The sequence below is a fragment of the Pavona decussata genome, unplaced genomic scaffold, assembly GCF_977016875.1.
Source record: "Pavona decussata unplaced genomic scaffold, jaPavDecu1.1 SCAFFOLD_48, whole genome shotgun sequence".
Taxonomy (NCBI): domain Eukaryota; kingdom Metazoa; phylum Cnidaria; class Anthozoa; order Scleractinia; family Agariciidae; genus Pavona; species Pavona decussata.
In genome coordinates, this window is record NW_028145470.1 from 1,259,372 (window position 1) to 1,287,323 (window position 27,952).

Below are 27,952 nucleotides of genomic sequence, written 5' to 3' on the forward strand. Positions count from 1 at the left end.
GTAGCAGTAGCAGTAGTAGTAGTAGTAGTAGTAGTAGTAGTAGTAGTAGTAGTAGTAGCAGCAGCAGCAGCAACAGCAGCAGCAGCAGCAGCAGTAGTAGCAGCAGCAGCAGTAGTAGTAGTAGTAGTAGAGTCTTTATATAGTAGGGTTAATACATAATAGTGTCTAAGTCTAATAAACTTGTAACCCTCAAGACTAAAATCAATACAAATACATAAAAGAAAACAAAAACAACAACAACAAAAACATTCATGAATTACAGATACACTAGAAAATTAGACTACAACAATATTAATTATACAGACTTATTACTATGGTTGAAAACGATAAACAGATCTTTGTTTTTCAATTAGAAAGTTAACATAAGTACTCTTAGAAGCGAAAGCTGGCTTTCTTTTTCAGATTCACGAGTAGCTCATTCCAAAGTTGAGTTGTGGTGACACTGAATGTCCGTCCTCCCTCCATTTTTCTTGATAAATTTCGGACAAATGAATTATTTTTAGAACTAGCAATAATCAAAGATTAGGGAGTGCGTTCGATGATCTCGATCCCAGGCTCTCTCTCCTTTGTCAAGTTGGTCATGATGTCATCCGCCTCTGCAAAATCTGTGGGGGATGCCAGATACGCGTCCCAAGAGTCATTTATTCGTTGATTGTCCCATACAATCTCGTCTCCATTCTGTATTAGGGGTGCGTTCTTTCTACGACGAACGCAATAAACTTCAATTGAAGCGCTAGCCTCCCAAGCAGTCGTTTTTTGGGGACTCGTATAGGAAGGGAGGGGGAGGGGAAGGTAATACGAGTCCCCTAAAAACGACTGCGTGGGAGGCTAGCGAAGCGCCGGCCAGCGTTAGATCATTTCCTTGGATTGCACGAAGACGTAATTTATCCAACTTGCGAAGATTCAATAAACATGACCGATACTTAGTATCGTAGGTTCAATACAGTCGATGGCGATCATTCTGTAAATTTTGCTTCTGGGACAAGACTACCAGTGGTCCCTTCAGTCCTCTCAGAAATGGTAAGAAAGGCGAAACGTACAAGAATGCCTTAACGACTTCAAGTAGTCAGTTTTGAACTCAGGCACTTTAACGTCACCCGCTCGCGTTTCACTACAATGAAGGGATTTTCACACAGCCTGCGAGTTCACCTCATCTCTACTTGAGGGTAAAAAGTCTAGTGACTGATGCCCGGACGGCACTCCCTTATATAAGCCATATGTGCCATAAGCGTTTGCTTGTTAAGGTTTTATGGTCCACGGTTGCATTTTGGCTTTCGTGTTGGTTTCTATCATACCACTGTCGTGTTAAGTTTTCTACGCTATGCAGTATCAGCCCTGTTTACTTTACTTGTATGTTTGTTTTTGGCTGATAAGATCTTTCATAGATCCTGAGTATACCAGCAGCATTTTCGTTCGCAGTCCTTGTCGCTTATTTACTTTACGGTTTTGTGCCTTTTTGATGTGAATGTGGGTATAGATTTCAAGCGTGTTGGCCTCAAGTCTGGCAATGGGAATGGGAACATTACTTACCTTTGGTCTGAAATAGAGTCAGGACTTCGAAAACATGGCAGCACACTCCACGAAAAGTTCCGAAGAGTAAACCCCACCCCCCCGTTCAATCGGGTATAAATATCAAACGTGTATAATACCTTTGGCGGTATCGAAGCATCACGTGCTGTAGCTGCAATTTAATGTACCGTTAGAGATAATCCCGCTTGAGTGTTGAAATTAATCACTGCGCTCTTTGATTGGTTAGCCATATTCGCACCTTGCTCGGGCCACATTCTCAACCAATGTAAAGTAAAACTAAAACCAATTGTCACTTGGTTGCAAGTTTTTCCCGCGCTTGGCGTCGGTTACGTTTACATGTATTTGCTTCAAATTCTGATTGGTTCATTGCGCTGTTTGCGTCTTTTGTGATTGGCCAGAGTAATGACTTATTGAAATACAACATTAATTTACGAACTCGTATCAAACCCCGTCCTGAACTTTGAAAATGACATAAAGCACACAAAAGTTTTCTCAAAGACATTTCAGGATATTTCCAATTTAAAAAGGACATGCTAAACTGTAAAAGCGCACATATCTTACTTTAACTCAAAACAGACACCAAATGCCTTCATTTTCAATTCCAGTGATTTAATTTCTCCCTTTTCATTAAATTACGCAATTTTAATCTTCTTTGATTTTTAGTAGAAGGTGACGCTACTTGGAACTGCTTTAGCGCATGCGCAGTTACCATCCCATGGAGCCCAGTCCCCAGTAACCAGCCTACAGACAGACCCCAGTTTTATTTAACTATTTAACGACGTCGTCGGCGAACACTCTGTTGATTAGATTCGATACCATTCCCTTGAGGAGTAATCTCTTCCATGCCGCTCTTATCTGGTTCAGACACACACTTGAACTGCCGACACCGACAAGTCTTGATGACTGAAAAGTCAGCGTACTCGATCACCCCATTGTCACAGGACAGACGTACTCGCTTGAAGACTTCCTTCACCTCCGGCTGGCAACAGCTGCAGACAGACTCGTAACCAATATCTCCGTAGGTGGCAACGGAGATGGTGTCACAGTAGCCAACACACTGTGTATGTGGGAAGCTCTGATCAGAAGTGCAGTTCCGTTTGGTGCGGATTTTGTCAAACTTTCGTGTCATCACTGTGCATGTGGGTCCGCTGGATGGAATGTTGTCAATGCTATAATGTGGATTCGGTTCTGTTCAAAGAAACAACAAAAATGCTGAGAATGATGCATTATTCAGTGATTGACACAGGCATATTCGGAAAAAGGAAATCCGAGCGCTCCTATCAGGAGTCGAACCTATGACCTTCCGATTGCTAGTTCGAATGCTCTACCACTGAGCTACAGGAGACTCATGGGAGCTAAAGCAATTGAACTAGGTTCATGGGACAAACATCCTGAACACTGTCCGGAAAAGCGGTCATCGACGAAACAAGTCCAAATTCCAAATTTCATGTAACAACGACCAATATACTGCAAGACATATAATCATTTTAATTGCCACACTTTAGGATTTCATAGAACCACCTTGTACAGCATAATAAACAGCACCACAGGAAAGTACTGCTCAGTAGCTTTCATTTGAATGGTCACACTTTAGGGTTTCATCCACAGACTCAGAAGTTGGAACCACCTTGAACAGCATAATAATTTCATGCAGCCTCGTCATCAGAATAAAACTCATAGATTGTCATATGTTAAATGGCGGCATCTGCTGGAAAGGATCCACACTATTGGGCCACAGTAATAGGAATTAGTCCCGCGGAAATTAACGATTCACTTTGTTAAGGTCGCAGGAATTAGTGCTTCAAGAACTTGAAGCGAAACAAACTTCGCGTCAATTCAATCGACAGTTTAAGTCTTGTTTCAAGCAACGACGCAAAGACAAGCTCAGGGGTCAGTACCCTGGTTCTTTCGGAAGCGTTTCAAGGGAGGTTTATGAACTTTTGTTCAGCGCGAGTTTGTGATTGGTTTGTAGTGAAAATCATCCTTAAAATCTCAGTCAAATAGTGTTAATTTTATACGGTTACACCGTATACTCACCACAAGGAGGACAACAGTCTTTAAAGTTTGCAGGAGGACGTTGGTAACCCTGTGGAAAAAAATCACAAGTAAGAGTATGAAAAGCACTCCGAATATGATACAGAAACCTCAACCTTGTTCCCAGGCCGAGGTGAGGTTGCAGAAACCTGGGATATATGAATCAAGAAGCATTCTGGGAATCAACCATCCTCTCACAGTTAAGTCCCAATACTGACCATTATCTATTTTCTCATTACAATCCCACTACTTTGATCACACAACAAGGTCATGAGAATAAAGGACATGATCACCAAAGAAGAAACGTTTTGATTTGTACACAAACTCTCCTTACGTAGCGCCATAAGAACTCCAGCGAAAAAAGTTAGGAGAATTTGAAAGTTGAAATCGGGGATTAACGATTCAGGCGTTATGGGCTATTCGTGCCATTTTTTGCAATTCTCATTTTGGAAAATTCGCTTAACCTTCGCAGGCATAACATCGCTCGTTCTGCCTGCAGCATGGGTTGGCACACAGAGTAAGATCATCTTAGACGGCGGGTTTTATTTTTCGTCAGAAAAATGAGTTATCGCCAGGAACGTAAGCTTGTCCATCAGTCGTTAGTCTCCAACACAGTTGTTCTTAGTACCGTCACGCAACGCTCCTCCTGTGGGGAAGAGCGTTGCGTGACGGTACTAAGAACGACTGTGTAGAAGACTAATCAGTCGTCGGCATAACTGAATCGCAATCTTGAGAGTACATACGTAAGAAAAATTTAGAGCCAAGACTGCTTGATGTCGTGTTCTCCTTCCTACAAATTTACCTTTAATTACTTTTTTTTGCTTCATGTGTTACACCCGTATAACGCTGTTTTAACATCTGCATTATCCATATAATTCTTCTTCCCAACAGACACAACATGAGCTGGTCAAATAGACTCATATTCGAAAGTTAACATGGCAAGTAATTTTGGGATAACTCGAGTGGCTCTCACCTCTTGCGGGTTTACTGATTGCATGTTTCGAGTTAGTACATTCTAGTGAATGATCAGTGAAAGTTTGAACAAAATGTTACGTCAAGTTTTCTTTTCTAGGGTATCGGTTTGAGAGTCAAAGCAAATGACCTTACCGCTGGGCATTTATCACATATGACATGTTCAGTTGATATTTGCGTGCTAATGTTTAGAGGGAAGCAGGGGTTGACAGTCAGCTCGCACTTGAGTTTCTTACAGCTGCCATCAGTCCAGGTGGTATTCGGCTGCAATTACAAACAAAAACGAACAGCTTAGCAAATTAATAACAACAATAAGTAATAATTAACAATGATTTCACGAGCGCGAGTTGGATATGAGATGAGATGGTAGATAGCCAACGAAGCGCGTAACAATAATAATAATAATAATAATAATAATAATAATAATAAAAAATAATAATAATAATAATAATAATATAACGGTGAACATAATGAACGAGATGATGATGTGACTTGTGACTTGACGAGCGCACACACTTTGCTTTCTCATAATTTCAGCAGAGTATCTAAGTCACTATTGACCGCTCCCTCCCCTCCCCACACCTCCTCCTTTAGACGTCAGAGTTTCTAATAAGCTGTCACTCTCTTTAAAGCTTTTCCCTACTGATTCGAAAGCCTACTAATCCCACCCCCCACAATCGGTATTTTCTGGTAAAAAAACCCCGTTAAATTGACAGAGAGAAGAAATTATCGAAACTGTGGAGAAAGTGAGAAAGAGAAAAATCATCAAAACTTGATTTTCTGAAGTCAACAGAAGCTAAGTTCCATTGCGGTTCTACCAAACGTTCTGAATCTGAATAAGCTCTCCTCTCCCCCGCCTATCACGGGTAATTGAACTGTAACACGCCGGTACATTAGCTAAATATTCATATATGTATCAATACAATCTTAAAAGGAAATGTAAAAATAAAGTTGTTGTTGTTGGTACTGAGTTTAATGAAGCTTTTACGGTATTTAAACGCTAGCAATTATTACTCACCGCGTGATATTCTGTCTCATTTTTGCTGTTAATGTACACACAAGAAGGACAGATCGAAGCTGAAACACACGAAAGACAACGTCAATTAAAAAAATAAGCAGCTATTAGGAGTCACTATCGCTAAAAATGCTTCCAACCCATCTTTCGTTTTTCCGACCTTCTTTCTTCGGAGTTTGGTTTCTTATTACCTCCTACAATACTCGAGGGTAACCGTCAAAGGAGGATTCGTTTCTCCTTTTTTCTCTAGTATGTTTGCAACGATTCATTTCAAGCTTAAGACTGACCCCAGTTGTTGAAAGAGCGGATATTTTTATTCAGTGGATAAAGTCACTTTGCAGCAAATAAAATGTATTCCTATTTATACTTAGTACGAGGTCGACTAGCAATAGAGTTATTTCAGTAGAGTTATGACTTAGAGTTAGAGTTAACGACTGCCAAAATCCTGAATTCAAGATTTTGGACGGCCAAAATGCTGAATTCCAGATTTTGGACGGCCAAAATGCTGAATTCAAGATTTTGTACTGCCAAAATCCTGAATTCAAGATTTTGGATTGCCAAAATGTTGAATTCAAGATTTTGGACGGCCAAAATCCTGAATTCAGGATTTTGTACGTCCAAAATCTTGAATTCAGGATTTTGGCAGTCCAAAATCTTGAATTCAGGATTTTGTACGTCCAAAATCTTGAATTCAGGATTTTGGCAGTACAAAATCTTGAATTCAGGATTTTGTACGTCCAAAATCTTGAATTCAGGATTTTGGCAGTACAAAATCTTGAATTCAGGATTTTGTACGTCCAAAATCTTGAATTCAGGATTTTGTACGTTCAAAATCTTGAATTCAGGATTTTGGCAGTACAAAATCTTGAATTCAGGATTTTGCAACTCTAACTCCACGCTATAACTCTATGAAGATAACTCTAATAGTAGCCGTCCCCACTTAGTACATATCACAACAGTTGTTTTTGGGCTCTCTGATTGGTCCTGGATTTCGCGCGGAAAGTTTTTCGCAACTTTGCCGGAAATAAATAATAGGTCCTTTCCGGCTTGCTTTGAACCTCATTATAAAAGCGAGGTTAAGTGCAAAGTTTTGTTATGAAAATAAGTTTTCATTTATATGCAAGAAAAACTAATTTTCATATGGAAAGCTTTGCACTTAGCTTCGCATTCATAATGATGTTCACAGCAAATTGGAAATGGACTATTGACTAACTGGGGCCGGCTATCCTGCCCCAGTTAATTTTATAAAATAGTTATTCACCTCAGTGTCGGAGAATAATGGTGGTTATTTACCTTGCCACGAACATCCACCAATATCCACCTCCGCTTCGGCGAATGTAATTTTTAATTATTAGCTGGATGGTGATTTATTATCTTTATCTTTGTCTGTTTTTTGAGCTGGGTACGTGTGAAGAATAGTCAAAGTAAAGAAACAAGACAACAAAAAACTTCTTGAAAAAATTCTCAGTGATAACTTATTTACACAACAGGTTTCTATTTATACGCTTGGGTGTAGAGGGATACTGTGCAGTAAATATCGTAAATACTTACACAGGCATCCCAAGCTCAGTAGCCGTCAAGATTAACCTAATGTCGATTTACAGACTTTTTATACGGAATTCACCTTATTTCTTATACTACTAAAATACACCCATAAATATGAAAGTAACTTCACTTACCTCAACTATGTGGTTGTCTTTATGTCTTCTCTGCAATTTGGAAGGAATTCGTGGCCAGTTTAAGCGGGTTTTAGTTTAAAATCCAGTTAAGATGCCACAAATTCCTTTCAAATTACAAAGAACACAACGGCAACCCCACGCTGAAGTAAACAAAATTTATTTCCACATTTATGGCTGTATTTTATTTTACTATATCTATGCTAAAATTGCTCCATCGACACTGTTCTTCTATTTGCTCTGTAACGTCTACCCTTGTATTGTATAAGCGATCTATACCTTTCTTACTTTTCTACATGTTACATTAATATCTGAATGGCTACCATTTTATTTTCTTTTATTTTGTTCAAATTTGACAAAGCTGTTATGACAACCTTCCATCTTCTGTCGCTTCCCGCCTCCACTAGCCAATGCTATTTACGGGAAGCGACCATTTGTATTTTCTTTTGTCAAGTAATAACTAGAATTTATTTTAGCATTTTCAGAAATGAGATGAATTACCCATACTAAGTCTATAAATCCACATCACGTTTATGTTACAGGGCAAGGAGCTGGGGTTTTCTATACTCACACGCACTCGTCACTGAAACTGTTGTTGACGGAGTTGGGGTGATGGTACTCATCAGCGATGACGTCATAGTCACGTATGTTGTTGGAGTGCTTGTGGTAACAAGACTGGACAAACTGAAAACGAAACGAGATAGACAAGAGTAATTGATGAGAGGAAGATTAAAGCGAGAGTAGGATACTGAGGGCTGCAGTTTAAAACTATCATTTCACGTATTTGAAAAGAAAACCGGGTTACCATGAAATTGCACATTGTTACTTACCGGGTGGTGCTAACAGAGCTGGAAGATGATGACGTCGAGGTTGTCGTACTCGAGCTCACACTTGAAGATGTACTACTCGACACACTTGTGGTGACTGATGAGGATGAAGTAGTCGTGGTTGGTGTGGACACACTTGTACTCGATGAGCTAGAGGATGTACTACTAGACACACTTGTTGTGACTGATGTGGATGAAGTTGTTGTAGTTGGTGTGGACACACTTGTACTCGATGAGCTGGAGGATGTACTGCTTGACACACTTGTGGTGACTGATGTTGATGAAATTGTTGTGGTTGGTGTGGACACACTTGTACTCGATGAGCTAGAGGATGTACTACTTGACACACTTGAGGTGACTGATGTGGATGAAGTTGTTGTAGTTGGTGTGGACGCACTGGTACTCGATGAGCTAGAGGATGTACTACTAGACACACTTGTGGTGACTGATGTGGATGAAGTTGTTGTAGTTGGTGTGGACACACTTGTACTCGATGAAGTTGAAGTGGAACTACTCACACTTGAATACGTCGAGTAAACGGTCGTAGTTGGTGTGGACACACTTGTACTCGACGAGCTGGAGGATGTACTACTTGACACACTGGTGGTGACTGATGTAGATGAAGTTGTTGTAGTTGGTGTGGACACACTTGTGCTCGATGAGCTGGAGGATGTACTACTTGACACACTCGTGGTGACTGATGTAGATGAAGTTGTTGTAGTTGGTGTGGACACACTTGTACTCGATGAAGTTGAAGTAGAACTACTCACACTTGAATACGTCGAGTAAAGGGTCGTAGTTGGTGTGGACACACTTGAACTCGATGAGCTGGAGGATGTACTACTTGACACACTCGTTGTGACTGACGATGATGAAGTTGTTGTAGTTGGTGTGGACACACTTGAACTCGATGAGCTTGATGTGCTGTCAAGGGTGGAACAAGAAATAAAAAGAAAGATTGAGTGTGAAGTCAAAATGAGCTATTATTGTGGACGAATGAACGGATGGGACCTTCACTGTTTGCTTTTCCACGAGTGGTCTATGAATGGATTTGGGAGAAACACGACTAATTGAGAAGGATGTTATATAGCTGAGCTGAGGATGGTAGGAATTGGTGGTGCCATGCATTATCGCACTCGCTATGCATGCAAGCATGTAGCGGATCGATCGATAGATTGATTGGTGGATTGACAGGCTTACATGAATGATTGATTGATTGGTTTATTGATCGATCGATCGATCGATTCAATCATTCATCTATTTGATCTTTCTTTCCTTCATCCATTCATTTAATTATTGTCTGACTGACCGACTGACTGACTGACTGACTGACTGACTGACTGACTGACTGACTGACTGACTGACTGACTGACTGACTGGATTGATGGATGAACGGTTGGTTGGTTAGTGGTTGTTGTTTGGCTTGCTGGTTGGTTTGTTGGTTAATTAATTTATGTGGAGAATGTTTCTTGGAATAGTACCGACAACAGCAAAACGTCAAGGAACACAGTATCAATTAATTTCCTAAAGCGGCTTGGAATTGTTTGGTTTACACTGACGTCGAGGTTTCATCAAACGGATTGTCCCACGTACATTTTCCCTCGAGAAAAGAAAGCATTCCAAAAAATATGTTTCATTGTATTGGAATAACCAGAAAGCAAAAATGCTCTCTAATACATAGAGGCAAGTTCCGTAAAACACCCATGTATAATTATAAGGATCTGAAGGCTGAAATTTGGTACATAATGCCTCCTATACATGACCCTCAATAACTAATCTGGTAATAAATAGATCTGAAGATCAATGTTTTACTCTATAAAATAGAACTAAGGGGATATACCCTTAACAAATCTGCTTTACGGCCAGCAGCAAGCAGTATATGTAAGAACCACTTTAGCCTGCCTTAGAGAAATAGGGGGTATTAGACGTGGGTTTTTACTAAAACGGTTCATTTAATGGTCTTCTCGCTGCCTTCATCGTAGTCTGCTTTTCATTTCCCTATCAAGGTATCAGTAAGTTACAATACGGAAACTGTCTGATAATGCTGACAGTTTTCCGCGTCTCAATGATATTTCCCTCTCCGTTCCATGAATCGTCAGAGGCTGTAGACCTTTCAGTCTCTTCAAAATTAACTTTCCTAAGTATGATGTTTCAATTCTGCTTGAAATCATTCCTTGCCTTGGTTTTATTGGGACTAAACCAAGTCGAAATTGACGAAGGCATTTCCCTTTCTCCATTGGACAATGATAAATATCACTGGTTAGTTTCACTTAATCTTCCCTTCTTCACACAATCAGTAGTTTCTAATTATCTCTTTCACCATTTAGGACATTATTAAACCAAATGTATTAACCTGCTGGAAGAAACACTTGACGTCGATGTTCGAGAGGGCGGCTTCAAAGACGGTGGTGTTCTACTTGATGTTGGAATGGAGTATTGTGTCCCTGTTGTCCTGGTAACACTAGACGGGAACACGGTGGCTGTGCTTTTCTGAGACACTGATTTATATGAAGTGGATGATGACGTAGACGTCGAACTGAAAGAGGACATGCTTGTAACATGAAAATAATGAAGGCAGCAACAAGAAAGGATTAAATAACCTCTTTTCAGGTTGTCAAAACCACAGATCACCTTTAGCACACTGGACACCACTGGCCTTACGTGAAAACAGTATGCTGGACGCATGTGACAAAATTGATGAACCTAGAAAATTGCCAAGTGCGGCCACGAGTTCCACGTAATTGACAACTCTCTCTATAGTGCCCATCTAATATCGTTGATTAGTATACCCCGATGAATTGTAACGAAGCCTTGATGGTAAAAGCGTCTATCTGTCCGTGGTTAAGGCATCCAATAGGTGTGTGGAAGGACATGAGTTAACTTCCAAACAGGACTCAAAATTGTATCTACACTTCTATCCTAATAAGATCAAGCGAGTTGTGCCCAACATCCTGTCTTAGTTAAGAAGTTCAATGACATTAAGCCATTGGCCCTTTCTCCTATCCTTTCCAAAACAACCAAAGTGAAAGAGGTGGCTGGACCCTATTTTTGGCGCATTGGTTTCATTCTACTTTGTTTAGCGCTTATTTGGAAAGTTTTTGTGAATGATATAACCAAAAAGATCAAAATTGACAGTAATTTTATACAACTTTTTCGTTAAGATTGTAAACGATTAGAATGCTTAAGATACAAATGTCACATTTCACATATCCCAATATTGAGCATAAAAGTGTGAGAGCAATTCAGTATAATGGTGAAAAAAAAATCGCATGACATTAAAACGCCACCTGAATCTCCAAAATATCAGTCTAAACTACACAGAACAAGAAGTTCAAAACAATCGCCAACTGAAATTCAAGATATTGATTCTTACGAACTTTATTTTTGCCAAAGTTTGTGAGTTTGTTTAAGTGTAAAATGACAAAAATATTGTTATGATCAAATCTTCATGTTGCTCTCTTATAAACATCGAAAACAAAATTCGTTATCACTTTTCTTCCGCGCATTTGAGGCTTATAAAAACGTGAAATTTCACTTCCAGTGGGATATAATGCCGCACAAAAATGAGACACTGGGAATAGTATATCTGTGACCTCCATACAGGATCGCTACTTTCGAGGTCTCTCTATTCCTCAGTTGTTCCGTTGTGAGCATTCAACATTCTCAGTTTAACAAATCGAATGTGGTTTGGCGTTGTCTGTACTCTTATCGACAACGATATTAGTCATCACAGTGGTCAAAGTGTTGTGGACTCACGAGGCGCACAACATTTTGACCACTGTGATGACGAATATCGTTGTCGATAAGAGTACAGACAACGCTAAACCACATTCGATTTGTTTTTCACCTCAATATCAACGTCAAAGAAAATTTTTACAATAACTGTCACAATTTCCGCGTACTGATTGACGCGAGCAGCGTTGTCTAGACACTTATCGACAACGGAAAATTAGCCAATCAGATTGCGAGATTAGAAACAGTTGAGGTAAAACATAATTTTGTCCACACAGTTTTCATCCGCCGTACACAAAAAAGCTGACGAACAAAGAAGCCGCGAAACTAGCCATCATGTATTGATGTCATAACCCTACTATCCCCAGTGTCTGTCTTGCGAGGTATTGTATCCCAACCGAAAGTGAAATTTCATGTTTTAATACGTCTCAATCCTGAGGAAGAAAAATTGATAGCAATTTCGATTTTCATACAAGAAAAACATGAAGATTTGATCAAGCAAATAACAAATTCTGTCATATAGACTTTAAGGAGAAATTTCACGCCGGATCGTATTGGGGCTCAAGGGGATCAACTAAAACCAAAGCTTAACAGTTAGGTCCCATTAGTAAAGCCAAATCGGTGATTTATCCCTTTTGTGAATAACTTTTGCATCTATGCTCTCACTTAAAAAACTTCATCCGCAGGCTCAAAAACTTACAAACGTTTGAGATAACATTACAAAGAGCACCACAGAAACGGAATGTCGTTCAGTAGGTCTAGTTGACATACCACCACTTATGATTTCTACAACAAACTGAAACATAAGACCCGCCCAAGACACCATTAGAAACCGTACCACAGAGAAATTCCGCAAACGCAGAGTCACACTTTAGGAATTCATCTACAGACTCAAACGTTGCAAACATCATTGAAGTATAAGAAACAGTATCAAAGAAATGAAATGCTTACACCTTCTGAATGGTAAACTTAAAATTCTAACCGCCTTCCATAGCACAATATAAAATTCAAAGGGGCAAAGGCACCTCACATAATCCACCTCTAACTGTAGAAGTTAAACTAGAGAATTAATGCTCAACACCTTCGACTAAGCAATAATTGAATGTTTCCTTTTGAGCATACAACTAGCCTCTAATTATTGCCCTTCTCTCAACCATTAAAGCTTAACCTAAATTGAAGGAAAAGTGCTCTACATCCTAAGGAATACAACAATTCAATAGACCCATCCCATTTTCTTTTCACCATTGGCATTTAACCAAAGAAACATACCAATATGTCCGCTATAAAATATCTCGTATTTGCATACCTTGAAGTAGTTGAAACACTCGTGCTGACTGATGTTGTTGAAGTTGTTGTAGTCGGTGTGGACACACTAGCACTCGATGAGCTGGAGGATGTACTCCTTGACACGCTTGTGGTGACTGACGTGGATGAAGTTGTAGTGGTTGGTGTGGACACACTTGTACTCGATGAGCTAGATGATGTGCTACTTGACACACTTGTGGTGACTGATGTGGATGAAGTTGTTGTAGTTGGTGTGGACACACTTGTACTCGATGAGCTGGAGAATGTACTGCTTGACACACTTGTGGTGACTGATGTGGATGAAGTTGTAGTGGTTGGTGTAGACACACTTGTACTCGATGAGCTAGAGGATGTACTGCTAGACACACTTGTGGTGACTGATGTGGATGAAGTTGTTGTAGTTGGTGTGGACACACTGGAACTTGATAAAGTTGACGTGGAAGTACTTGAGCTCACACTGGAATATGTGGAATACACTGTTGTAGTTGGTGTGGACACACTTGTACTCGATGAGCTGGAGGATGTACTGCTAGACACACTTGTGGTCACTGATGTGGATGAAGTTGTTGTAGTTGGCGTGGACACACTGGAACTTGATAAAGTTGACGTGGAAGTACTTGAGCTCACACTGGAATATGTGGAATACACTGTTGTAGTTGGTGTGGACACACTTGTACTCGATGAGCTGGAGGATGTGCTACTTGACACACTTGTCGTGACGGATGTGGATGATGTGGTCGTGGTTGGTGTGGATACACTGGAACTTGACGAAGTTGACGTGGAAGTACTTGAGCTCACACTTGAATATGTGGAGTACACTGTTGTCGTTGGTGTAGACACACTTGTACTCGACGAGCTGGAGGATGTGCTACTTGACACACTGGTGGTGACTGAGGTGGATGAAGTTGTTGTAGTTGGTGTGGACACACTTGTACTCGATGAGCTGGAGGATGTGCTACTTGACACACTGGTGGTGACTGAGGTGGATGAAGTTGTTGTAGTTGGTGTGGACACACTTGTACTCGATGAGCTAGAGGATGTACTGCTAGACACACTTGTGGTGACTGATGTGGATGAAGTTGTTGTAGTTGGTGTGGACACACTTGTACTCGATGAAGTTGACGTGGAAGTACTTGAGCTCACACTTGAATATGTGGAATACACTGTTGTAGTTGGTGTGGATACACTCGTACTCGATGAGCTGGAGGATGTACTGCTAGACACACTTGTGGTGACTGATGAGGATGAAGTTGTTGTGGTTGGTGTGGACACACTGGAACTTGATGAAGTTGACGTGGAAGTACTTGAGCTCACACTGGAATATGTGGAATACACTGTTGTAGTTGGTGTGGACACACTTGTACTCGATGAGCTGGAGGATGTGCTACTTGACACACTTGTCGTGACGGATGTGGATGATGTGGTCGTGGTTGGTGTGGATACACTGGAACTTGACGAAGTTGACGTGGAAGTACTTGAGCTCACACTTGAATATGTGGAATACACTGTTGTAGTTGGTGTGGATACACTCGTACTCGATGAGCTGGAGGATGTACTGCTAGACACACTTGTGGTCACTGATGAGGATGAAGTTGTTGTAGTTGGTGTGGACACACTGGAACTTGATGAAGTTGACGTGGAAGTACTTGAGCTCACACTGGAATATGTGGAATACACTGTTGTAGTTGGTGTGGACACACTTGTACTCGATGAGCTGGAGGATGTGCTACTTGACACACTTGTCGTGACGGATGTGGATGATGTGGTCGTGGTTGGTGTGGATACACTGGAACTTGACGAAGTTGACGTGGAAGTACTTGAGCTCACACTTGAATATGTGGAATACACTGTTGTAGTTGGTGTGGATACACTCGTACTCGATGAGCTGGAGGATGTACTGCTAGACACACTTGTGGTGACTGATGTGGATGAAGTTGTTGTAGTTGGTGTGGACACACTGGAACTTGATGAAGTTGACGTGGAAGTACTTGAGCTCACACTTGAATATGTGGAGTACACTGTTGTCGTTGGTGTAGACACACTTGTACTCGATGAGCTGGAGGATGTGCTACTTGACACACTGGTGGTGACTGAGGTGGATGAAGTTGTTGTAGTTGGTGTGGACACACTTGTACTCGATGAGCTGGAGGATGTGCTACTTGACACACTGGTGGTGACTGAGGTGGATGAAGTTGTTGTAGTTGGTGTGGACACACTTGTACTCGATGAGCTAGAGGATGTACTGCTAGACACACTTGTGGTGACTGATGTGGATGAAGTTGTTGTAGTTGGCGTGGACACACTGGAACTTGATGAAGTTGACGTGGAAGTACTTGAGCTCACACTTGAATATGTGGAATACACTGTTGTAGTTGGTGTGGACACACTTGTACTCGATGAGCTGGAGGATGTACTGCTAGACACACTTGTGGTCACTGATGTCGATGAGGTTGTTGTAGTTGGTGTGGACACACTGGAACTCGACGAGGTTGAAGTTGAAGTGCTTGAGCTTACACTTGAATACGTTGAGTAAACTGTTGTCGTTGGTGTGGACACACTTGTACTCGATGAGCTGGACGATGTACTGCTTGACACACTCGTTGTGACTGATGTGGATGAAATTGTTGTAGTTGGTGTGGACACACTTGTACAAGAACAGAAAAGAAAAGGTGTTTAGTTACTGGAAATTATTCATGAAAATAAATTAGGCACTTGACAAAAATGATAGCATTTTTGAGTTCTGAGAACATGTTTTACTGTTATACAAATCTGAATGTGTCTATAAATTAGGTGGTAAACACAACAATAATATAGTTTATTACAAATACAGGTGTGAAAAAAATTACATTAAAGCCAAGGGGATAAAATGTTGGTGTTTTGTCACTACGGTTATGGATACAAAAAATGATATCACATTACAGACCGGACCTTCAGGGAATTTTTGGCCCGCTGCTTTCCGTTACCTCTGTGTAAAATGATTCCAAAGCTAAAAAGTTGTGTAATTAGGTAACTACAATGTCGAAGAACCTCTAACACTGGACCTATTAATGTGGAAAGTTACGACGGTGCAAAGTTGTTACTCATTTGTTCGTAGCCTATACATCAAGCTGTGCTTTCTTTCTCGTCCTGAACTGGAAAAAGGATTTTTTGTTTGCTTGGAAACAAGTTTCAGGGCCTGGCAAAGGAAGAAGTAGAACAAGTACCAGATAGATGGATGGGCTTAATAAGAGCCCCGTACGCTAGAAAATGTCATTGACCTTTTCTCCTTACGTTGAAGGATCTCGTTTTCTTGACTATAAAAAAATATTACGGATGTCGAGATAGAATAGTTAAGGATGTGTTTGAATGTGACCGACAAAGAGGTTAATAGAATAGTTAAGGATGTGTTTGAGTGTGACCGACAGAGAGGTTAAACATTTTGGATTAGTTCTACACGTTTGGTCCTCTCAGGACGATCACGACACTTCAAAACGACGGTAAAACACGTCTTTCTTTATCATTTGTTTTCACACGTAGATGATAACGTAGATCTCATAACGGTCCCACGGTTTGAATATTTGCGTTTTCATGGTAGTTTGGTTTCACTTTTTTAGTTGTTAAGTCCATTATCATTATTATTTTAATGCTCATGTTGCTAATATGGTATTAATTGAGGAAATTTACTCTCCAAAACTGAAAAGTTGATGGGTTAGATAATGGACAAAACCTTAGTTACATTTTTAGTCCTTTACACGACCAGAAAAATTAACAACTATGCAAATGCACATTAAAATCTTCAGCTTACACGCGTAATACGTCTTGAAAGCAAGGAGCAAGCAAAAATATTCCTTTCTTTTCTTTCTTGTCTATTTTAACTTTTATTAACTATTCCTGCATATCATGCCGAAGTCACCATAACATATGGTAAGCATCTTGAAAAGAGACCATTGAGAAATTCATTTCTGCCGATATCAGTGTGTGTATTACTTAGGGTTACTTGTCTTGCAAAGTTTGGCCTTATTGTAAACGAAACCTACTTCAACACAGCTTTCATTTTTCTCTATAACGTCCCTGAAAGCTTCGTTTTATTAGTCCCTTTAGTTGCTTATATTCATTCAGTTAATGTTTTAATTTCATCTGTGTGTTATTCCGTAAAATCCCTGTTTACTAATTTGATGAAAGGGCCAACGTTCTTAAAACCGTAAGCAGCAGTTTCACAAAATCAAATGGCCTTAAACTGGCCTCCTCAAAGAGTTGCAACTGTTTTTTAAATAGAGGGTTGGAAAAAACTTGAAGCCTTCTAGGATTGCAGAAAATACTGGAGTTGTTTCCAACGCTTTGGTGGAGGCACAGGGTCTAGAGGAATTCCATTCGATCGTGCAAGATACATCTCACCTTGTTAATTCTAAAACATCTTAACTTTGTACAGTAAAGGTTGCCAAAATGAAATCATTTTGAATTTTAACGGTTTGCGGCTTCCATATCCTTTTATATACGATCTTGTTGCGTTCGTGCGTCTCTCCTGGTACCATTTCCACTGTTTAAATTACGAATTTTCATCAGTAAAAGAAGCTTTTCGACCTTTAAACGAGAGACAAAGTGCAAAACTATTCACTAGAAAGCAACCTTTCGAGCCCACAGTAGTGTGGTCTGGGATATATCCAGGTAAACATAGGGGAACATGTACCAGCCTAAAAGAACAAGACAAGATGGAGGGATATAGAAGGATATCGGGAACCAGAAAACGGTTATAATTTAGAAGCACTTCATTTTGGCAATTCTTACTGTACAAGGTTATGACGTTTTTAAACAAGGTGATATGTGCCTCGTACGATTAAAAAGAATTTTTTTGAACCGTGTGGTTGAGGGAGAAACTTAAACAGGTACAGGGCATTGAAATGTTATTCTGCTGTACAAAAGCTTTTACAATCATATACTTCAAATAAGGTGAATACAAACTAGATCGACTAGAGCCGTTTGTAAAGACCGAGCTGAACTTACACTTCTACTTTCAACATAAAGAAATAGCCCGGCACAAATTTGCGTCTACCCGTGTGGGTTTTTGACGTGAAAGATGACGCATTTTTTTTCCTTAATAGCATCATTGGTCAATTTTTTATTCAAAGTACTCTATTTCGCCCCATTCTAGACAGTTTGGAGCTCCGCCTACCCGAAATGATACTCTTTCTCTCAAACATTTGACATTGGGAATGACTATCGTAGTTTGTTTTGATGTAAAATCGTGAGGGTATAATTTCCAGTTAATTAAATACTGGGGCTATTCAATGAGAAATGCAACATCAAAGTAACCGTTTCATTCCCAAAATGTCTCCAGATCGAAAACAAAAATAACCCTGACTTTTGTACAACGTACTACTCAAAACCTTCCAAGTAAAAGAGCTGTACTTTGATTTCAATACTTTCCTTGAAAAAGTAACATGTTTGAAACATGATCCAGGAACTAAGTGTCCGGTTACTGGGGGTTAGAATGTTATCTTATTCATGGTAAACGTTCTCTTGGCTGAATATTTTGAGGGTAAAATGCCGTCCATCGAAGGTTCTTAACTTAAATTTCCGCTACCCCTGGATTCAGTTGCAGCATGAAAATGATGGTCGCTGTCCGGGGAGGAAAAGCGTGCTGTTCGTTTCACTGGCCGACGGGAAGATGACCTCTGTATGCTTAAAAAGAGCCTACGATCATTGAGTGTAAACAACTTAAATGTACCTACCTTGTACTGCTAGACACACTTGTAGTGACTGATGTGGATGAAGTTGTTGTAGTTGGTGTGGACACACTGGAACTCGACGAGGTTGAAGTTGAACTGCTTGAGCTCACACTTGAATAGGTCGAGTAAACTGTTGTAGTTGGTGTAGACACACTAGTACTCGATGAGCTGGAGGATGTACTGCTTGACACACTTGTGGTCACTGATGTTGATGAAGTTGTAGTGGTTGGTGTAGACACACTTGTACTCGATGAGCTGGAGGATGTACTGCTTGACACACTTGTGGTCACTGATGTTGATGAAGTTGTAGTGGTTGGTGTAGACACACTAGTACTCGATGAGCTGGAGGATGTACTGCTTGACACACTTGTGGTCACTGATGTTGATGAAGTTGTAGTGGTTGGTGTAGACACACTTGTACTCGATGAGCTGGAGGATGTACTACTTGACACACTTGTGGTGACTGATGTCGATGAAGTTGTTGTAGTTGGTGTGGACACACTGGAACTCGACGAAGTTGAAGTTGAAGTGCTTGAGCTCACACTTGAATATGTCGAGTAAACTGTTGTAGTTGGTGTAGAAACACTTGTACTCGATGAGCTCGAGGATGTACTGCTTGACACACTTGTGGTAACTGATGTTGATGAAGTTGTAGTGGTCGGTGTAGAAACACTTGTACTCGATGAGCTCGAGGATGTACTGCTTGACACACTTGTGGTGACTGATGTAGATGAAGTTGTTGTGGTCGGAGTAGACACACTTGTACTCGATGAGCTGGAGGATGTACTACTTGACACACTTGTGGTGACTGATGTAGATGAAGTTGTAGTGGTCGGTGTAGACACACTTGTACTCGATGAGCTCGAGGATGTACTACTTGACACACTTGTGGTGAGTGATGTGGATGAAGTTGTTGTTGTGGGTGTTGATACACTGGACCTTGATGAGCTGGACGATGTAGTGCTTGAACTGTGGTACAATATCAAAGAGAATATAATTCAGTTTAATACCAGAAAGCATTTATCGCTAAAGATGTTTACGCTACTTAAGAAGATCTACAAGTCTTCATGTGCCCTCATGAAAAAGCTTAGAAATTTTGATGCGATGTTAGGAATTGAATTGCAAGTTTCACTACAGGTTTTAAGTTGTTGAGAGTGGAATGCTTGCTTCTATATGCTGTGCAGTTTAAAAATCTTGATTTTATTTTTCTTGTTCTTTAAAGGAACAGTTACTTAATATTTGTGCTTTCTCTTTTTCACTGCTCTCCTCATAGAACAAAACTTTTAAAACGAGTCTGAGGAGATTTCCTTTTCGGATATTTTACCAAATAACCCCAATCCTTTCACTTTTTTCCCAAAGTAAGACGAGAACGACCCAAAGCTCATTTTGTAACATACATCTCTTGTCACCAGATTGCTCAATACAACCACCATATTCCCTATACTTCTTTAAATTCTCGCTACCATTATTCCTGCTTAACAACCTTTTTATCCTAAAGCTAATAACCTGCTTGAAGAAAGACTTGATGTAGAAGTTCGCGTCGGCGGCTTCAAAGTTGGTGGTGTTCTACTTGATGTTGGAATGGAGTATTGTGTCCCTGTAGTCCGGGTCACACTAGAGGGGAACACTGTAGATGTACTTTTCTGTGAAACTGATTGATATGAAGATGGGGACGGAAACACTGGACTGGATTTGGATGTGGAAGACGCTGTGAATTCTGATCTCGACGAAGACACGGTTGTCACCTTTGAAGATGGTGGCACTTGAGTGAAGACACTTGGCGAGCTACGCGATTGGAATGAACGAGTTGACACCTTCAGTAACCGACCTTTTTCTTTTGCTGGGTCTAACTACCTAAGCAGTTCACCAAAACACCTATTTCGAAAACTGATACTTACAGATATCTTACAAAGAAAAACTAAAAATTTAAGAGTTATGGCCGCTAAAAGCATCCACCCTACTGACTCTGTCATAGTCATCACTTGGATCATTGTGATATATAATCGTCGTCATTATCATTACCATCACCATGATCTACCCCTTCTAATCTTTTTCCTCATTTTCCTCCCCTCACCCTCATTGTCCACCTCCTCCTCCTCCTCCTCCTCATCATCATAATCATCACCACCACCAACAACAAAAATCACCATCATCATCTCCAGTACCATCGCCGCTATCATTATTATTACCGTCACAATCATCATCATCATCATCATCATCATCATCATCATCATCATCATCATCATCATCATCACCATCATCATCAAAACATTTTACAAAAAAACAATTCCTCTTTTCCTTTGTTTCAGTGGTTCGGCTTTGCATCAATATCATCACCTCACACTATTACATAAATTTACTTACTATAACGTTGCTCTTAACAGACTCCTTCCAAATGGTTAACATCTTTCTGAGAACGAATGCGTGACCTATGGCAATCTAGACTTTAGTACCTTGCATTAACCTCCCACCATAAGACACGAAACTCAAAAGGACGAAATTCGAGGTTTCCGCATGTTTCTCTGAACTCCGAAAACCACTCCAACCATTAGAACTTATCTCTCAAGCATCGAGAACAGTAAAATAACCCTGGCCAAATTTGATTTAACAACTCATTATCTAGTAAAACTACTTTTCAGCATTTAATAGTAAAAACTAAACGTACTCGAAGCATTGTTAATAACTATTCCATAAATTCCAAAAACCTAACAATGTTAAAGCTCCAAATAACGCTTTATGTCACGTAGTAATTACTTTCACCTTTGTCAGTGAAATCCTTAACATTCACTTTTTTCTAATGTAGCCGACGCTTAACGCCAAACTTTTCAAAAGACAAAAGGCCCAAACGCATCATTTCACTCGATTTTCACAATTCCAAAATGACCACAGAGATTTAAAAATTTAAACGCAAAAGATGGCTACCAAAACATTAACAAAAAAAACTGATATTATCCCCAATAACCTTCGATGAAAATATACCTGGAGCTCACAACAGTTGTTGTGGAGGATGTACTACTTGACAAACTTGTGGTGACTGATGTGGATGAAGTTGTAGTAGTTGGTGTAGACACACTTGTACTTGATGAGCTTGAGGATGTACTACTTGACACACTGGTCGTGACTGAGGTGGATGAAGTTGTTGTAGTCCGTGTGGACACACTTGTACTCGATGAGCTAGAGGATGTACTGCTTGATACACTTGTTGTCACTGATGTGGATGATGTTGTTGTAGTTGGTGTAGACACACTGGAACTCGATGACGTAGAAATCGAACTGCTGGAGCTCACACTTGAATACGTGGAGTAAACTGTTGTTGTTAGTGTGGACACACTTGTACTCGATGAGCTAGATGACGTACTACTCGACACACTTGTCGTCACTGATGTGGATGAAGTTGTTGTCGTTGGTGTAGATACACTGGAACTCGATGACGTAGAAGTCGAACTGCTTGAGCTCACACTTGAATAAGTGGAGTAAACGGTTGTAGTTGGCGTAGACACACTTGTACTCGATGAGCTGGAGGATGTACTACTTGACACACTGGTCGTTATTGAGGTGGATGAAGTTGTTGTAGTCGGTGTAAACACACTGGAACTCGATGACGTAGAAGTCGAACTGCTCGTGGAGCTCACACTTGAATACGTGGAGTAAACCGTTGTAGTTGGTGTGGACACACTTGTACTCGATGAGCTAGATGACGTACTACTTGATACACTTGTTGTCACTGACGTTGATGAAGTTGTTGTAGTTGGTGTGGAGACACTTGTACTCGATGAACTAGACGATGTACTGCTCGACACAATTGTGGTGACTGATGTAGATGAAGTTGTTGTAGTTGGTGTTGACACACTGGAACTCGATGACGTAGAAGTCGAACTGCTTGAGCTCACACTTGAATACGTGGAGTAAACTGTTGTAGTTGGTGTGGACACACTTCTACTCGATGAGGTGGATGACGTACTACTTGACACACTTGTGGTGACTGAGGTGGATGAAGTTGTTGTAGTCGGTGTGGACACACTTGTACTCGATGAGCTGGAGGATGTACTACTTGATACACTTGTTGTTACTGATGTGGATGAAGTTGTTGTAGTTTGTGTAGACACACTGGAACTCGATGACGTAGAAGTCGAACTGCTGGTGCTTGCACTTGAAAACGTGGAGTAAACTGTTGTAGTTGGTGTAGACACACTTCTACTCGATGAGCTGGAGGATGTACTACTTGACACACTGGTCGTGACGGATGTGGATGAAGTTGTTGTGGTTGGTGTGGACACACTTGTACTCGATGAGCTAGATGACGTACTACTCGACACACTTGTTGTCACTGATGTGGATGAAGTTGTTGTAGTTGGTGTGGACACACTTGTACTCGATGAGCTGGAGGATGTACTGCTTGACACACTGGTGGTGACTGAGGTGGATGAAGTTGTTGTAGTCGGTGTGGAGACACTTGCACTCGATGAGCTAGATGACGTACTACTTGATACACTTGTTGTCACTGATGTGGATGAAGTTGTTGTAGTTGGTGTAGATACACTGGAACTCGATGACGTAGAAGTCGAACTGGTGGAGCTTACACTTGAATACGTGGAGTAAACTGTTGTAGTTGGTGTAGACACACTTGTACTCGATGAGCTGGACGATGTACTACTTGACACACTGGTGGTGACCGAGGTTGATGAAGTTGTTGTAGTTGGTGTGGACACACTTTTACTCGATGAACTGGAGGATGTACTACTCGACACAGTTGTTGTCACTGATGTAGATGAAGTTGTTGTAGTTGGTGTAGACACACTGGAGCTCGATGACGTAGAAGTCGATTTGCTGGTGCTTACACTTGAATACGTCGAGTAAACTGTTGTTGTTGGTGTAGAGACGCTTGTACTCGATGAACTGGAAGATGTACTACTAGACACACTTGTGGTGATAGATGTGGATGAAGTTATCGTGGTGGGTGTCGACACACTGGAACTCGAGGAGGTTGAAGTTGAACTGCTTGAATTGAGATGGCAGAAAATTACGTTACATATGTGTAAATTGACGTCTTAAACTAGGATTATTATCCTGGCCCTCGAAGCATTGTTTGATCGTCGCTTTTCCCATTATAGATAATGTTTCGCTCAAGAACAAGTCATGTGCGCCAATTTAATTCTCTAAGGAATAACCTGAGAATTTTTCCTTGGCTGGCTTCGATACCCTTGTTTGAAGCCATGTGACCCACCCAAGATCTTAAATTTTACCAGAAGAGGGCAAGAAATCTACATCAACCTTGAAACAGATATATAGAATTACGAAGAAATAAAGTAGTTACCCCTGATTTTCTCAAGAGCTAACAAAAATTAGCCCTTTTCTTTTTAAATCTACTTGATGACATTTCTTCATTTGAACTAAACAACCATACTTAGAACGTACGTTCTGGCAAACTAAATACAACAACGACATATTTAAAGCCAGTCTCTTGCTATCTTAACATAAAAAACAGACAAGGAAGCTGCAAAAGGCGTAATCTAGTATTCAGAAATAAGGATAGTATAGTTGAAATCCATGCAATTTTCCCAGATCTACTTCACTTTCACTGGTCAGAGAAACATAATTGCCTCGTCTTTCCTTTTGTGTCCTTTTAAAGCTTCACATCAATCAAACTTAACTACCTTGCCCTTATTTTCCAGCCACCTATTTACATTTAAGAAAATGATGAACCAGGGCCTAATAACCTGCTGGATGAAATACTTGACGTTGATGTTCGTGACGGTGGCTTCAAGCTTGGTGGTGTCCTACTTGATGTAGGAATGGAATATTGAGTCCCTGTAGTCTTGGTCACAGTTGAGGGGAAGACAGTGGCTGTGCTTTTCTGTGAAACTGACTTATAAGAAGTGGACGATGATGTGGAAGTCGAGCTGAAAAAAGAGATGCTTGTAACATGAAAATGATGAAGACAGCGCCAGTAACGTACTAAAGTAAAAGTATTCTGTTCATCGTGCGCATGGGATTAAAACCACACAAGTGGCTTTGAATCTGCTAACCTTTGCAGCATGCCTGACGTCGCTTACCATATGCCTCCATCTAGCAGGGAGATGCATCTGACTAGTGCCAATGTATGTAAATAAACATTGTGTGCCTGTGAGATCGTTATTTTAATTCTTTTAGAATTGGAGATCAAATTTCACATCCTTTTAAAATAACTGAGATAATTAAAAAAACATTGGATGTTCCCTTCCTTAAATTGGTGACCAGTGGGCGTTTCCAAGAATGTAATTATCCCAACCCAACCAAAGAAAACTAGACCGAACCCCCGAACGTTCATCTGACCAAAACGTTTGGATAGTCATTATAAAAGCTAGTGGCTTGCTTTTTTTATTAACAAGATATCTTCAAGTCTTCCTTAATTTATGTATACTTCAAACATCTACTTATCTAACTCACTTACCAATAACATAGTATGACAAATGAGAACCATTCTCGTCATAAGGTTAAACAAACAATCTCAAAAATAGCGTCACTAACGAAATGAAATATGTACATAAACGAAATAACGGTGACAATTTGTTGTCCTTTGCACGGGCCATCACTAACATCATCACCCTCATCATCATTGCCACCATCAATTTAAAAAGTAATCTCAAAAACCCAAATAAGACACCCTTAAAGAGAAATATCTTTCGGTTGGGCCTTTGTCATACCAAACCAGAAAAACAAACAAACACCTTAGAAGCAGTCTTCACTTCCATTTTAACTTCCACAAAATGTATCTCCATAAACATTTCAATAAACAAATATCCCTATCACCTCATACCTCAAACTAGAAGATACACTGCTGGTAACAGACGTGGACGAAGTCGTCGTCGATGGGGTAGAGACACTAGTACTCGATGAGCTAGAGGATGTACTGCTTGACACACTCGTGATGACAGAACTGGACGAAGTTGTTGTAGTTGGTGTGGACACACTTGTACTCGATGAGCTGGAGGATGTAATGCTTGATACAGTTGTGGTGATTGACGTGGATGAAGTTGTTGGGGTCGGTGTCGACACACTTGTACTCGATGAGCTGGAGGATGTACTGCTTGATACACTTGTAGTCACTGACGTGGATGAGGTTGTTGTGGTTGGTGTGGACACACTTGTACTCGACGAACTCGAGGATGTACTACTTGACACACTTGTTGTCACTAATGTGGATGAAGTTGTTGTAGTTGGTGTAGACACACTGGAACGTGATGACGTAGAGGTCGAACTGCTTGAGCTCACACTTGAATACGTCGAGTAAACTGTTGTAGTTGGTGTGGACAAACTTATACTCGATGAGCTGGAGGATGTACTGCTTGATACACTTGTGGTGACTGAAGTGGATGAAGTTGTTGTGGTTGGTGTAGACACACTTGTACTCGATGAGCTAGATGATGTACTGCTCGACACACTTGTTGTCACTAACGTGGATGAAGTTGTTGTAGTTGGTGTAGACACACTTGTACTCGATGAGCTAGAGGATGTACTGCTTGATACACTTGTGGTGACAGATGTAGATGAAGTTGTTGTGGTTGGTGTGGACACACTTGTACTCGATGAGCTAGAGGATGTACTGCTTGATACACTTGTGGTGACTGATGTAGATGAAGTTGTTGTGGTTGGTGTAGACACACTTGTACTCGATGAGCTAGAGGATGTACTGCTTGATACACTTGTAGTGACTGATGTAGATGAAGTTGTTGTGGTTGGTGTAGACACACTTGTACTCGATGAGCTAGATGATGTACTGCTCGACACACTTGTTGTCACTGACGTGGATGAAGTTGTTGTAGTTGGTGTGGACACACTGGAACTTGATGACGTAGAGGTCGAACTGCTTGCACTTACACTTGAATAGGTCGAGTAAACTGTTGTAGTTGGTGTAGATACACTAGTACTCGACGAGCTAGAGGATGTACTGCTTGATACACTTGTAGTGACTGATGTAGATGAAGTTCTTGTGGTTGGTGTAGACACACTTGTACTCGATGAGCTAGATGATGTACTGCTCGACACACTTGTTGTCACTGACGTGGATGAAGTTGTTGTAGTTGGTGTGGACACACTGGAACTTGATGACGTAGAGGTCGAACTGCTTGCACTTACACTTGAATAGGTCGAGTAAACTGTTGTAGTTGGTGTGGACACACGTGTACTCGATGAGCTAGAGGATGTACTGCTTGATACACTTGTGGTGACTGATGTAGATGAAGTTGTTGTGGTTGGTGTAGACACACTTGTACTCGATGAGCTAGATGATGTACTGCTCGACACACTTGTTGTCACTGACGTGGATGAAGTTGTTGTAGTTGGTGTGGACACACTGGAACTTGATGACGTAGAGGTCGAACTGCTTGCACTTACACTTGAATAGGTCGAGTAAACTGTTGTAGTTGGTGTGGACACACTTGTACTCGATGAGCTAGAGGATGTACTGCTAGAAACACTCGTGGTGACCGAAGTGGATGAAGTTGTTGTGGTTGGTGTAGACACACTTGTACTCGATGAGCTAAATGATGATGTACTGCTCGACACACTTGTTGTCACTGACGTGGATGAAGTTGTTGTAGTTGGTGTGGACACAGTGGAACTTGATGACGTAGAGGTCGAACTGCTTGAGCTCACACTTGAATAGGTCGAGTAAACTGTTGTAGTTGGTGTAGACAAACTTGTACTCGATGAGCTGGAGGATGTACTGCTAGACACACTTGTGGTGACTGATGTAGATGAAGTTGTTGTAGTTGGTGTGGACACACTTGTACTCGATGAGCTGGAGGATGTACTGCTAGACACACTTGTGGTGACTGATGGAGATGAAGTTGTTGTGGTTGGTGTGGACACACTTGTGCTTGATGAGCTAGATGATGTACTGCTCGACACACTTGTTGTCACTGACGTGGATGAAGTTGTTGTAGTTGGTGTAGACACACTAGAACTTGATGACGTAGAAGTTGAACTGCTTGAGCTCACACTCGAATAGGTCGAGTAAACTGTTGTAGTTGGTGTGGACACACTTGTACTCGATGAGCTGGAGGATGTACTGCTAGACACACTTGTGGTGACTGATGTGGATGAAGTTGTTGTGGTTGGAGTTGACACACTGGAGCTCAATGATGTTGAAGTAGAAGTGCTTTAATTTAGATGGAA

The 27,952-nt window shown here is 40.8% G+C and overlaps 1 protein-coding gene across 1 annotated transcript in view; it reads right to left on the reverse strand.

Moving 5' to 3' along the window:
* Positions 1 to 2,118: 2,118 nt before the first annotated feature.
* Positions 2,119 to 27,952, reverse strand: part of LOC146481669 (uncharacterized) — a 92,299-nt gene continuing 66,465 nt past the window's right edge. Inside the window, exons 39-53 of the mRNA XM_085107582.1 lie at positions 25,593 to 27,935; positions 24,514 to 24,696; positions 21,776 to 23,794; positions 20,303 to 20,581; positions 18,800 to 19,765; positions 17,758 to 17,761; positions 15,518 to 15,735; positions 13,093 to 14,919; positions 10,408 to 10,590; positions 8,058 to 8,978; positions 7,799 to 7,911; positions 5,555 to 5,613; positions 4,672 to 4,800; positions 3,568 to 3,616; positions 2,119 to 2,718 (exon numbers count right to left, since the gene is read on the reverse strand). Coding sequence (XP_084963708.1) covers positions 2,303 to 2,718; positions 3,568 to 3,616; positions 4,672 to 4,800; positions 5,555 to 5,613; positions 7,799 to 7,911; positions 8,058 to 8,978; positions 10,408 to 10,590; positions 13,093 to 14,919; positions 15,518 to 15,735; positions 17,758 to 17,761; positions 18,800 to 19,765; positions 20,303 to 20,581; positions 21,776 to 23,794; positions 24,514 to 24,696; positions 25,593 to 27,935 — 9,709 coding nt within the window. The 3' untranslated portion in view covers positions 2,119 to 2,302. The remainder of the gene's footprint in view (positions 2,719 to 3,567; positions 3,617 to 4,671; positions 4,801 to 5,554; positions 5,614 to 7,798; positions 7,912 to 8,057; positions 8,979 to 10,407; positions 10,591 to 13,092; positions 14,920 to 15,517; positions 15,736 to 17,757; positions 17,762 to 18,799; positions 19,766 to 20,302; positions 20,582 to 21,775; positions 23,795 to 24,513; positions 24,697 to 25,592; positions 27,936 to 27,952) is intronic.